We start from the raw sequence: 14,795 nt of genomic DNA, 5'->3' as shown, positions 1-14,795 counted from the left end.
AAAAATTGAGAGAGAGAGAGAGAGAGAGAGAGAGAGAGAGAGAGAGAGAGAGAGAGAGAGAGCCGAGCGTGGAGTGGTGACCCAATAAACACTGGGTCACCTCTTTACCGACTCCACCGTCGGCTCGTGGTGTCCCCTTTCGGTCCCTTCTCTGCGCCCTCGCGGCGCTCACTTTCGTGAAATCAGAGCGAGGATAATTGAGCGGTATTAGGAAGCCAAGCGAGAAATATTGTAGGCCTGTGTAGCGGACAGCTAACAATGTCTCTTCGATTTTTTAACCCTCGAAAGTAGCTCAAATTTTTCAACTAATTACAACGAAGGCACTTTTTGGTCAATTCTCACTTTTGTTGGTGTTAATAAATTTTCTTTTATTAATTTTTTGTATTATTTCCTAATATTAATGTGTATGTCTCGATATATAGTTGAGCATTATTTGCAGCAGATATGGTGGTTGTCATTTGATGACACCCTAATAACATTAATGTGAGTTAACAAAATATCACATAACGAAAACATTTTTCGTATTCGGCAGAATATACTTTCACATTTAATCAAACATTATGTTAAGATTAAAACATATATCGTGATTAAAGCGATTGTAAATTGCGAAATAAACGAGATGTTCATTAATCTGTCCTCGTCAAATCGACTGTTTTGCATAACCGGACGATGTGTAACATCGAGCCACTGTATAGGAGAAATCGTTATTAATGAACTGTCTTCTCGTTTGTGTTGTAGGTCAGCAAGGCCAGCAGAGCGAGCAGGAGTTGGCGACGAAAATGTTGCAAATTCAAAGCAAAAGATTCTACCTTGATGTAAAACAAAACAGGCGTGGGAGGTTTATCAAAGTCGCCGAGGTATTTACTTGTCTTTCTAATTTTATACTCAACAGGTACCACGAGGGTACCCTCAGACCCCATACAAAGAACGTTTTTAATAGCAATAATTAATAATAAAGCGAAAGAAATATATATAAAGCCTGTTAATTAAGATGACACTTGTAGATAAATTTCTTACTAATGTATTATCTCATTATATATGAAAAATTGTACAATCGCGTGCGATAACAGATTTTCAAGATATTCTCTCTATTGATACATTACTCAAACTCATTTGCAGTACAGTAATTTGCATTTTTATTTAATGTGTATTTGCAGATTGGAGCGGATGGAAGGAGAAGCCAAATCTACCTGGCACTTAGTACAGCATCCGAATTTCGGGACCATTTATCGACATTTAGCGACTTTTACGCATCTCTAGGTACATTATTAATCCCTATTAATTCGAAATGAGGCAACTGTGTCAAATACGGTTATATTGATAATTAATACATGCAAAACGTTGATATTTCAATGTTTAGATTTTATTGGAGGAAACGTCAATATATTTTGTAACATGATGTAAAATTTACTGTTATCCACTATAATAATAGTCAATTATTGAAGTTGTCTCTATCCTGATGAAGAGAAATATTCGACTCATTATCATCAATTAATATTAACCGTTTGTATGATACCGGATAATCAGGTCCACCAAATCCGGAAAACGTGCCAGATGACGGAAAACTCAAGTCAGAGATGATGGTGAAGGATAATAGGCGGTATTACTTGGACCTCAAGGAGAATTCTCGCGGCCGTTTCCTGCGGGTGAGTCACCCTGTATGTACCAGCCAATGTACTTACTTTCTACGCTAAGTCATAAGAAGGATCAAGTCTCTCGGTTCTCATCTCGAGAGGTGGTGGCCTTTTCAAAGGGTGACAAAGACGAGTGTAGAAGGCTTTTCTAGAGCCGACGATGAAGAAAGGATTGTATGGAAAAAAGTCCAATTTAACGATTCTCGCGACATTTGTAGATGCAAACGGTACAGCGAATCAAGACGGGAAAATATGCCTCTAGTAACGTACGTTGAATTTTTTCAGGTGTCGCAGACGATAACACGGGGAGGTCCCAGGACACAGATTGCGATACCGGCGCAAGGCATGATAGAATTTCGCGACGCGTTAACGGACCTTCTCGAAGAATTCGGGACAGACGACGGTGGCTTCAAAGGCGACCTGCCGGAAGGCCGTTATATGCGCGTGGACAGCAAAAATTTCTATTTTGATATCGGCCAAAACAATCGTGGCATCTACATGAGAATTTCTGAGGTACGTTATTTGCTTACCTTCATTTTTCTTCAGCTTTTCTAGAATATCTTCTCTCGTTATTGCTTATTCCGATGTCAATCGTTATTGTCGATGTCAATCTTTAATCATCTGAATTATCTATAATCAAAAAACCCTCCGTTCACGTTAACTTTCCGTTACTCGCGCGCATCTGTGAGGTACAACTGTGAGCTCAAATTTCCTTTAGTGCAACATAGAGTAGAAATTAGAAAAAACACGTGTCTTTTTTGCCTTCCGTAGCATCAACATTAAAACTGTAGGAAATAAAAAACACATTGACAGATACATTGCGATAATTGATATATTTCAAATGTTGCTATCTAGCTAATTTTTACATTAAACTTTATGTTTTTATTTGAATAAAAATGCTAATAATTTTTATTTTCTTCATTGTTTTGTAAAATTTATTTTAAAAAATTATGATGCGATTTTAAAAGAGTGTGATACACATACACATTAGATATATTCTTTTTAGCTGAACTGTCTAAACTTGTGCAGTAAGTTAAAATAAAACAAAATATATTTGTCTCACTCTAATTTATTGCAGCAGTGTGCACCAGTTCAGACAGTTCAGCTAAAAAGAACAGTTTTATTGGTTTTTAAAAATATTGTATGTTTAACATGTTTTTTACATATGTTTTTTACATAAATAATAAAATATTTCATTAAATGTCTTTTATTTTAATGTTTACACAAATTCTAAAAGTAGCAGACAGGAAAATTTTATTTAAAACGTAGTCTCTATAAAATAAACAAATGTTATTTCTCAGATGACTTGCAATTCTATCTTGAGTTTCAAAAAGCGCACGCGAGTCAACGGAAGGTTAACGGACATGATTAATATGGCAGACGATATAAATAAAGCGTATTTTTACAGGTGAAAACAAACTTCAGGACAGCCATCACCGTACCGGAGAAGTCCTGGGCGCGTTTCCGTGATATCTTCGCAGATTATTGTGAGAAGATGAAGGAAGCCGGTGCCAGCGGCATTAGCAGCTCCACCGCCGGCGGTGGGAACGTATTGTCCGAGGGGAAGGGTTCAGTGGTGGCACAGGTACCATCGCCATCCACGAGCACGCAGCCTAACCCCAATCCAAATTTAGACTCTCCCCTAATCAAGTGAAAAAGGCTTTAACTTAACTCGAACATTGGGAAATTATAACTCGTAACTCGTTTTCAAGTCATTAAGCGAAGTAAAGGAACTTGTCAGAGTCTATGCCATCGTCATCGTCATCATTACTCGGCTACGGCATCGGCATGGTCATCATCAGCATGATCATCGTCATTGTCATCGACACCATCACTGTCACCGTCGCCGATATCGATACCACCGTCACCGTCACCGTCATCGACGACACACCATCATCGTCACATTCGCCGTCAAGCGCGAACACCAAAACACGCCTGAAACACGGCCATTATATCGCAGAGTATCAGCCGATTGTTGAGTATATTCGTATAGCCACAGATTTGATAATGATAAAAAGAATGAAACGATGGAAAAAAACAAACAACGTGAAACGGATGCGCGACGGTATACGTGGTTAAGAACGTGATTGTCGGCGCGTCTCGCGAAAACTAGGAAGACGGAAGGTGGAAGGAATGAATCGAGGGATAGATGGTGTGTGTGTGTGCGAAGGGAAAACGAGTCACTGCCGCTCGTGCGACTAACACAGAATAGATAAAAAGAAGAAAAAAAAAGAAGAAAAAGATAACACGCAACGACGAGATAGAGAGTAATAATTACCGCGCGATGTCTTTTTAGGCGAACACAAGTTGCCATCGATTAACGTTATGAGTACTACCGTTCATTTCCTGGCTTCTTTTAGACGCACGTTTCGTTTGTTCCGTTTCCTGATTTTCTTGTTTTAAATTACTAAATTCTCAGAGGAGAGAGACACTCGGAGTACATGTAATTTCATCATTTACTTGTCACGTGCGCATTGAACGAATGAGAACTTTCGAACGGGAAATGGACTGTAGTGTGGATCACGTTACAATTGAATTTGATCGTTCAGAATTTATAAATATAAATAGTTGTTATATTAACGATTATATCATGACGAAGTAGGAAGGAAAAGGCGTGTGGGTTTCGTCGCGAGAAAGAAAAAAAACAAGTAAGAAATAAGAAAGATCTATCTCGTGTCTACATAGGCAAGTACGTATTACGTATTTTACGTACGACGTAAAAAAAAAGAAACAAACTGAACGACGTCTCTATTAAAATAATATTACGAGATAATATATAACATAGGTGAAAGAGAGAGAGAATGGGAGAAAAAAATGCTACCCGAGAGAAAGAGAGAGAGTACGAAAAAAACCATATTAATATATATATATAAATATATATATACATATTGATATATGTATATTATACAAAGTTAATTATGTTACTGTTCTTCTGTTTCATCGATTCGTACGAAAGGTGCGCATGCAATCATTCATAAGAAGGCGTGTATACCAAATACACGCTTTCACGGAACGCATAACACACACACACACACACACGTATACAGACAGTAAATAAAGGATGGAAGCACACAAAACATCTGATACATCAATACACTATACCAAAATGCAAAACACTGACAATTCCGACGCGACACTCCACATCGAAAACCCACAGAATACACGCGCGACACGCATGAAGATATATTCCACCATGAAAGACATATTCCATCACGAGGGGCGAACGGTACAAGGGGACGGTGTGCACGTGTAATGTAATAGATTACGTAAGTTCGAGCGATGGCCGAGTTTAACACAATTGCATATTAGGTATGTATTATACGAATGCATAATAGGTATTTATATAGAATCTATATAACTGTATAATTGTAACGAAATGCCAATGTCCGCGGACCCAGGCTACTGCGCAAAAGTCCCGGCAACGGCGCGATCCTTAATCGAATTGAGACGCGCCGTTGTTGCTGGCTCCTGCAGTCGCTTAGGCCCCGCCCGTCGGACACAGGAAGAAAGATGATGAGACAGAACGTATGGCAGAGTGAAGGCGAGAGATAACGCATTTCGAGACGGTCGACTGGAGAATATATAGAAGTGGAAAATCACGCGATCGAGTTTCCATCTCTCGGTCGCAGGGAAAGGAGACCTTAATACGCTTCGATTCTGCAACGCTGTGCTAATATCATCAATGACAAAATATCTATTCTTTTCTTCTCGCGTTTCTTCCGATCGAGACGATAAACCGACGTAAGACCCACTCGTATTTCGCACTGGTGCGAATACGAACGGTGCGAATACGGACGATGCGCTCTATCAGAGAAACGCCATAGACGCATTCTATTTAATAATTCTGTTTATAATCAAGTATGCGTAATTGACGCATCTGTATTCTGGGAATATTGATTGAAATTTTATTTATTTGCTATAAGCGAGACAAATTTACTATATCATTTATTTTGAACAAGATGTTTTTTTTTCCTTTAAAAATTTTTTTCTTTTAAAAAAGAAACGACAATTTCGGCTGATCTGAATTCACTTAGCACGTAGAAGTCTCAATGATTACAATATAAAATGTAAAATATAAATCACGATTACCAATTCAAGTACGCACGAGTGGGTGGAACATTGAGACTAGAACTCCGATCCCCTTCGATTTAAATATACTTAGTCCTTGTTCTATCGTCTTTGTAACGCACTAAACGGATATACATACACACACATATATATACATATATATGTGTGTATATGTGTGTATCGTGTATGTAGAAGCAACTAATAAGTACCCGGACAGATCCTTGACGAACGTATTTACAACACTTTTACACTTAACGCGTTCACTCGTTCACCGTCGAACTTTTTATTGAGTTCAAAGGGGATCGGTAAAATCCGCGATCTGTGCACAAGCATTGTATATTGTTCAAAAACCAAGCGTTGCATTGCGACGGAAAACGGCATAGAGGAGAGGCATAGAAAAATCGTTCACTGGCTAGGCAGATGGTATGACATTGTGATCTATACAAATTACAAATCACAAAGCATCCACAAGTAGTAGATATTTAAGATATAAATACACACACACACGTACATCTATGGTGACTAGAGGGAGAAAGAGAGAGCGAGAGAGAAAGGGAGAGAAAGGGAGGGAAAGAAGAAACACTGTGTTACTAATGCATTCGCGCAACAGCGCGTGCAAAAAAAAAAACACATACAAACACACGTTATTAAAAGGCGAAAACGACTACAAACGTACCTAAAACTAACTAAAAACAAAACGCAGAGCGAGAAAGAAGGAGAGAGACAGATATAAAGAAACAAAAAAAAATTGAAGAGATACCGTCTGACACGTAAGAGTAAGCAAAGTAATATAATGTGAATGAAAGAAAAAAAACCACGACGCTCCTGCCACGCAGCGAGTCTTTAGACAGCTTTAAGATAATAATTATAAATGATAAAATAATAATTATTAAATAATAACGATAAACTTTCTATATGTTGAATCGTGTCTAGTGAGAGAAAAGTACTATCGAAGTAAAGCAACACAAAAATAAAAATAATAATACTATCGCCACACACAACACACGGATTAATGCAGTTTATATGACCATCAAAAAATTAGTTGTCTATCGAATATTCCTTTCTTTGTCTTTTTCTTTTTTCATAAGTACGTAGTGGAGAAGGTGGCTGTTAGAGAATAGCTAAAAAAAAATGATGATGTTTCGTTTTGTTGTGTTGCAAAACAAACGTTGCGCAGTTGGTGATCGGCGGACCTTTTTGCTAAGTGTTAAAAAGTAATGTCTACGTGAGGAAAGAAAGAAAAAAAAGGAAAAAAAAACAACGGGGGTGCCGGAGTCCCATACCTGTGTTTTTATATTATACGGTGGAGTTATTACGCCGCATACTGTTATTCATTGTCACGCGCTATTATTGTCACGTAGGATTTTCATACGTGAACGTTGTGCGACAACTGCGTGTAGCGACGTCAGATGTGTCGCACCGTCAGAACGAGGAAATGCATCCACGATGTGCACTCTGTATACGCGATGCGTGCTCTCCTCGTCGCGACTGTGATTCTTCTCCGCTGCACGACGTTGTGACTTGTAGAGAGAAAGGGAGGAGGGAGACCACAACAGCTTCGCCACTGTATGAAAATCCTGCTGTCTCGCTGCGATTATTCTTATCATTATTATTAATATTATTATTATTACGATTATATTGTCATTATTCTTACTATTACGATTATTCTTCTTATTACCGCTATCATTAACTATTAGTATCATTTATCATCGGAGCGCTACTAGTTGTGTACTGACCACTAATAACGAGACCGGCCTCGAGCGGGCTGATTTTCTTTTTTCCTTTACTATAGCGTATGCTATGCTGTGACAAGATCGGTCGAGTTTGCGAATTCAGTGGCTTCTTTTTTCTTTTTTTATCCCCGTATCTTGTTTCCCTCATACCACGGGCAAAATCCTACCGCATACCCTCTCTCTCCTCGCGTTTACTTAAGTTTCACACTCTTCCCTTCTACCGTAGACTCCGTTTTAGCAATCGGCCCACTCAGGTCTGGCGTAGAGTCGATGGTGAAGTACGGTTTCGTAGAAAGAAAGAAAGAAGGGACAGAGAGAGAGAGAGAGAGAGAGAAAGAGAAATGAAATGAGTGACGGATAATGCAGAGATGATGATGGCCGAGAACATCATGCGAGTCGAGAAGAAAGAGAGTGAGCTAAAAAGAGAGAGTGACTCGAGAGATCGACCGGCGCCAACGGAACTTTGATCGACGGTGTTTAGATTAGACTAATTACTTATTAGGTTCGCGGTCTAGCGGATCGCACGTCGAATTCACGAGCAAAGCTATATTAATCGTCACCTTCGGCGCGGTGCGTTTTCTTTTACCTCCTCCTGGCGCGCTCTCGCGTGTGTGCATGCGTGCGTGAATGCTATAATTTGTGTGCGTGTATACGCTCGACAATCGAAGCGAGCGAGCTACTTTCTTTTTTGTAGGGCGGGGGAGATGAAAATGAGAGATATAAGAGGAGAGAAAAAAAGATAAATAAATAAAATAAATAAAATGAAACACACACCGATCGCGAGGACGATGCGCTGCCGAACAATTATGCGTTTAATGTCACGCGAAGTAATCGTCGCGAGAATCACGCGCGCTCTGACCGAGTTATCACATTATATCATCAGTAGCGTAACGAAAAAAAAAAATTTTTTTCGAGTTTGTTATTGCAGAAAATAAGTGAGATTTAATTGCGATTGGCCTTTGTATGTCGTTTGATTTATTAAAGATAACAGTCTGTTGCAAATATCAACGTTTTTCATCCTCCCAACGCACAGCGCAGATATCCTTTTTTTTCGTATCGTGTGTGACACTCGATTGTAATTAAGAATCTATTGTAGCGATGTGAATGCGTATGTATGTGTGGGAGTGAAAAAGTATATATGTGTGTGTGTGTGTGTGTGTGTGTGTGCGCGCGCACGTACGTCAAAGCATCGCCAAATTTATACGGCTATGATGCCGCGTGAGATATTTCTCACATCGCGGTCGTGACGAAGCTTTCATGTAAATATCTTGCGGTTTACGGTGCGGCGTGATGAAGCTTCCGGTTATCGCCGACCAGAACGCAGAGCCACTTCGGCGTGAATTCGCGACGTAATATGCATTCGCGGTGCATCGTCCTCGATGGCAGACGGACGTCGTCTGACGACGCCGTGACTTTCCGACGCTTGAAGAGAACGTTGAACAGTGCGCGCAACTCTTGAGCGTTACTCTCATCCCTCGAGGATCGATATATCAGCATTAATATTAATTGTTATATAAATACTTATCGAGCCGAGTTCTGTCGCGAAATGTTACAAAAGCTCGAGGATGATTTTGTCGGGCGCAAATTCGTACCAATTGTTTCTTCGGATAAACGTTCTTTCCGCCACACATAGTTTGTAATATTTCCATATTATTAACTACTAAAGAACGCAAGAGAACAACCCGCCGGAGTCGGGGCGAAAGATCGGTCCACTGGCACGACAAACCGGGGATAAGCACGAGGAATGTTAGCTTTGCGCATCCTAAGGACGTCCTGAGAAGACCTGAGAATTCCTTGGAACCCAACATCCGAGAAAATATCCAAAACTCCTTTCGTTGATCGAAGGATCGCAGGATCCCGGAAGATCGGAGGTCCCAGTGTGTCCCATCTATCAACAGAGATCCGAGCGTCTCGGGATTTGCAAAATCTCGATATCCACGGATCATAGGATTCCAGATTTCTTGAATCTCGAGACACCGTGAACGAGGATCCTAGAATTCGAGGATATCTTCTAAGGATACATTCCAAGATTCGAGGATCCCGAAGAATCGCGAGATCACGGGACTCGTGGATCCCAACTGAGTTTTGATCGTCTCGGAACCCGACACGTCTCGAGATTGCGAATTTTAGGATTCTACCCGGATAGCACAGGAATATTCGATGAATGTTTTATGAGTATTACAAATATTTATACATTCTATGAATGTACTAAAACACTCATATGTTCATAGTACGTTCATAGTGTATTTGAATGACGTAACTATAAATGTTGTATGTGTGTGAATGTGCATACATTTACAAAATGTAGGTTAATCCTTTAAGGCCCAGTGTACATGATTATGTACACACTTACTTTGAATCTTCTTCAAATTCTTTATATTGGCAAAGTGATGATTCTGTCGATATGATACTATTGATCTATCTTGGATCTTCGTTCCAAAACGTGAAACACTGATTTTCCCGCTGAAGAAATCAATATAGCGATTGTGTTTAGAGAAGAATCGTTGATGTTCGAAATTATGTAATTTTTCATGAAAAAACGAGAAAAAACAAATTTTATTTTCTCAACTTTTTGTCATTTTAAAGTACAAAGTTAACGCTTTTATGTTCATTATTATGGTAATAATATATTAAATTCTGTAGCTGGGAGGGTATACATGTGCAGACATGTATGACTTAAAAGATATAATTATGTACATATTCAGGAGATCGTACTTCTCGACGGTTAATTTTATTCGGATCACAAAACTCTTTATCAGTAACGTCTTTTGAAATTATTCTATGAAAAAAAAAGTGTATTCGAAGGGGATTGATGCCTGGACCTTAAAGGATTAATCATTAATTTTGCTGTTGCAATTATAAAAGAATAATTTAAGTATCTCATTTCATAGATATGTTTCATTATTATAACAAATACATAGAATTTTGGAACATTTGGAAAACTTTTCATTTACATGAATGCATTGCACTAAATAAATCTGACCAATGTTCTTTTCTATTGTGAAGATACGCAAATCTCTAACTGCACATACAATATTGTAGATACATTCATAGAATATCCGATTCGGATATTGTAATGTTAAGAACATACATATTTCATAAGGATATTCGTAGAATATTATGTGTTATCGTGGTAAAGATCCTGCTGGATCCCGAGATACGAGGACTCGCGGTTCTCTGAGTGTTTCCTAAGTAATCCGTGAATTCGAGGACTCGAGACGAAGACTCCTCTGAGAGGCGCCGGGAGATCCGCGGGATTCCGGTCTTCTTGACGCGAAGTATCGCGCGGCAAAGTGTCCGCGCGATTTAAAAAAATGCGACGAACGCGCACGCCTTTGGAACCCAGCCACGACCTTTCGCCCGCGCTGCAAAGATAAACGTAGTTACTAAAAGAGCAAGCCATTTTTACGCGCGCACACGCATACCCCCTCCCTGTGCGTATACCGCGTGTGATCGTGTATATATGTATTGTTGTAACGGTTGAAAGGCGCTTAAAAAAAAAACAGATACACAAAAAAGGTAAAACCGAACGGGAGAAAGAACAGAGAGAAAATCCAAAAAAAAGAAAATAACAGGAAATGAAATGGTAGCAACATTAACAATCGCGCAGAAAAAAAATTTGTTGTTCATCTATTCGACATTGTGTGCTCGACGTGAAAAACCGAAAGGAGAAGAAAAAGTAAGATAGAAACCAAAAAAAAAGAAACTAGATACAATTACTATTACGGCTCACACATTCGAACAAAAAGAAAAAAAAATACAGAAATCAAGATTCTCATCGCCTCGATGTTAAATGTAACACGTTTTACAAGGTAACAGAGCATTTCATTTTATAACATTTCTACTGTCTATGCTTTCACCCGGACACTCTCATCGAATGAAGAAGCGAGCGGGGAAGAATCCACCTATCCCAACACCCTCCAAGCACACCATCCACCCCTTATTAGAATTGGCCGGAAATGTATAGAAAAAAAGCGCAGTGGAAGAGAGAGAGAGAGAGAGAGAGAGAGAGAGAGGGAGAGAAAGCTCTTCGGCACTCACCCCCAAACCCTTTCTTCAATTACGGCGCATAAAAATAAGTTGTTTCGAGTCGCGCGACCCCTGCAACGGCCGCGTCATCGCGAAAGGACGTCAGGGAGGCAAGAACGTTGTCCTTTCGTCGTATGAGAAGCACGATACGACGAGATGTACCAATGTTACGCTTTAAGCCGCGGGCGATGCTTCGCACGCAATGTGTAACAGCGGACTGCGTGAGAATTTCATCTACTTTTGTTACGACAAGCTAAATTGGAAATCTTTGACAGAACGATTAAATCAAAAGAGTTACATCAATCGGGTTGTTCATGATGACCCACGATCTGGATTTCCGAATCCGGAGCTTCAAACTACGTCCTCGTCTGGATCTTTGCGTTTCGCGCGACAATCCGTGAATTCCGTGGACTCATCCTTTTTCCGATTTTTTATTCTCAATTTTATTTCAGTTCTCGCGCGACTTTACAACTCTCTGTGTACTCCATTTCTACTTGCTTTTGATTCAATTTCTCTTTTCATTCGCTCGCCTTTATTTATTCTCTTTATTGATTATTTAAGTTATTTGTTGGAAGTTCAAAAACGTTGTTTCCGTCAAGGCTCCTATTTTTCCTCGCTGCGGCCATCTTCTTAGATAGCACAGAAATATTCCGTAATTGATCTGTAAATATTTTTTACGAACACTAGTGTAATGTTCGTAAAGAATGTGTAATGAATTTATATATTGTAATGAAATTTAGTACATTTTATGAATGTACTCTCTCTCTAAAAATACTATTATATGTTCACAATATATTCATAGAATATTCGAATTACACAACTGTAAGTGTTTTATGAATATTTACAATATTCACAGAATATTTACAAAATGTAAATTAATCACATTAATGTTGCTTTTGTGAATTATGAAGAAAAAACTTTAGTATTTCATTTTCATAGATATGTTTCTTTATTAAGCTATAAATGCGTAATACTATTTGGAATATTTCTCAAACAGCATAAATCTCCACAGGACATCCTAAAGACGTTCTGAGAACATCCTTACGTCCTAAGAACGTTCCCAGGACATCTCCTGGGAGATCTTGTGCTGTGTTGTGGTGATCTTGTGGACTGGAAAATTTTTCAGTTACAAGAATGCATTGCATATGCATAGTAGATAAATCTTACGAATGTTCTAAGAACTATTCTATTATAAATATACGAATCTCCGTGTCTACAATATTGTACGTATATTCATAGAATATCCGATTCGAATATTCTGGAATTAAAAGAATTAAATTCGTATTTTATAAGAATATTCATAAAATATTTTGTGCTATCTGGATTGATTCACAGCATCAGAAGCGAGAAAGCATGCTAAAAATATGTTGGAATAAAATATGTTTACAAAATGACACTTGCAATTAGTCAAGCAGATCTGTAAAATAATTTTCGAGCAATTTCTTTTTACTTTAAAAATCAATACAAAATCGTAAAATTATAGAATCATAGAAAAACATAGACTAAAAGGATTGATTACACGTTATGTTAATTTTACGATAATTTATTAATTGTGGATTGCGAAAAGGAAAGTGCTCGAATTATTTTACAGATGTGTCCGATTGTGATTACAAGTGTCACCTTATGGGTATATTTCTTTATTTTAACGTATTTTTTGCAAACAATTTTAGCGTGCACTAAGATAGACAGATATTGAACATAGCATGCATAGATATGGAACATTTAATATTTTATGTTTTGTGATGCTATTGTAAATTTGCCAAGCACAATATGCTTAACATATACTTATTTTTGTTAATTGATGATATTAATATTTGTATATTGGTGCACCGATGCATCTATAATGAAAACTTTTTTAAGTACTCCTTCATTTTCTTCACAACAATTAATTCCACTCGTCATTCGACGTACAAAAGTATTAAGATGATATCATGGAAAAGTGAATACTTTATAAAATATTTAATTTTTTATGTTGAAAGAAATATAAGCACAAAATATGAAATATCTCACAAGGAAACACCGCGAACCCGAACTCTTTAATTTTGATATTCTTTTGTGAGTATATAGAGTAAATCGATATATGAATAACGGTATATTCCATTTGTATCCTATCGTTATTTAAAGGTATGATTTACACTCTTAAAGTAAAAAGGACGATTCTACTTTTTCGTGTATTACTCTTAAATTAAAGGAGATAGAAAAAAATTGTTCGAATAAAAGTTTAATGGTAAGTTAAGTGCTGTAAATTGACATAAATATAAATAAAAAATACCTTTTTTTATTGTAAAAAAATTTTTTATAGGTATTGTCAGAAAGTATTCACACACTTGTTATCTTACTGCAGTACTTTTATATTTAGAATGACTTGAGGAATCGATTTATTTAGAGAAAATTATATAATTATATTTAAAAAATCAAAATTGGTCTTGAAATAATCTTGAAAGAAATATTTCATTATCATGTTAATATTATTATTTCATGCTCCTCTTGATATCTTGCATCTTTTGAGATTTTTTTAAATAGTACATTTCAAGATATTAGTTTGTAATATACGCTCTATCCTAAACCTATACTGAAAAAGAATTCTTGTTGTACGAAGATGCACTTTGCGTACTTGTGTTAATCACTAAACAAATAATATACCGAAATATGTCTATCTGAGTATTTTCTCACTTCTGATGTCATCAATCAAGATTTCTGCGACGAAGGACCAGTAGGCTTAACGAATCAAATAATTACGTACTACATCGCGATTTATTCAACGTCGATTTTTTGTTGAAATCGTATCCTCAATAATAACATAATCCGCATTGACGCATTGGGCTTCGACAGGTCGCGTGGCCAAAGTCCATCAACGGCAACGGCAAAACGGAGAAACGTCAGAGTGGTCAACAGCAGCAGCACGAATTCCCGAAGAGACGAAGGTCCTTACCACGCCAAACGAAACCATACTCCGTCGATCCTGTCAAATCCATTTCCACCCCTGCTGCCGTCGCACCCACCTCCTTGTCCTGCTCCGCTGTGATCGCCAGCAAAAGCACGGTGTCCGAGAGAATGGAGTCTTAGGAAGAATCTGACTATATAATAATAAGCTTTAATCTTATGGTGTAATTCTTCGCAGCCGTACCGATTGGAATTTTATATAGCGCGCATTGTGTTTATCTTAATTTAGCAAAACGGTACATACGATCGTTGGGATGGTTTCTGTTGAAAGTCCATGCCGCAAAAACGTTTTCTGTTCGTTTCATATGCAAGGGCGTTCATTTTCTCGCGCCATACGTGCGTGCATGGTTACGGAAAGGCGTTATTTTTCTTGTTTTTTTTTTTAAGT

The 14,795-nt window shown here is 38.0% G+C and overlaps 1 protein-coding gene across 3 annotated transcripts in view; it reads left to right on the top strand.

Annotated features, from left to right (window-relative positions):
- LOC116840620 (transcriptional activator protein Pur-beta) overlaps nucleotides 1–14,789 on the top strand; it is a 33,334-nt gene extending 18,545 nt beyond the window's left edge. The window contains exons 3-8 of one of the 3 annotated variants that reach the window (XM_032807530.1): nucleotides 739–857; nucleotides 1,158–1,260; nucleotides 1,528–1,658; nucleotides 1,920–2,147; nucleotides 3,043–3,219; nucleotides 14,297–14,789. In XM_032807530.1, coding sequence (XP_032663421.1) covers nucleotides 739–857; nucleotides 1,158–1,260; nucleotides 1,528–1,658; nucleotides 1,920–2,147; nucleotides 3,043–3,219; nucleotides 14,297–14,530 — 992 coding nt within the window. In that variant the 3' untranslated portion in view covers nucleotides 14,531–14,789. Of the gene's footprint in view, nucleotides 1–738; nucleotides 858–1,157; nucleotides 1,261–1,527; nucleotides 1,659–1,919; nucleotides 2,148–3,042; nucleotides 11,194–14,296 lie in introns of those variants that run through there. The other 2 variants (XM_032807540.1, XM_032807551.1) reach the window with 2 other exon arrangements.
- Nucleotides 14,790–14,795: the final 6 nt, after the last annotated feature.

The sequence above is a fragment of the Odontomachus brunneus genome, unplaced genomic scaffold (genome assembly GCF_010583005.1).
Source record: "Odontomachus brunneus isolate Ranch 3 - 2012 unplaced genomic scaffold, Obru_v1 Obru_scaffold_001, whole genome shotgun sequence".
NCBI classification, from domain to species: Eukaryota; Metazoa; Arthropoda; class Insecta; order Hymenoptera; family Formicidae; genus Odontomachus; species Odontomachus brunneus.
Note: the sequence above shows the minus strand (reverse complement) of the source record. Positions and strands in the feature narration are given on the sequence as shown.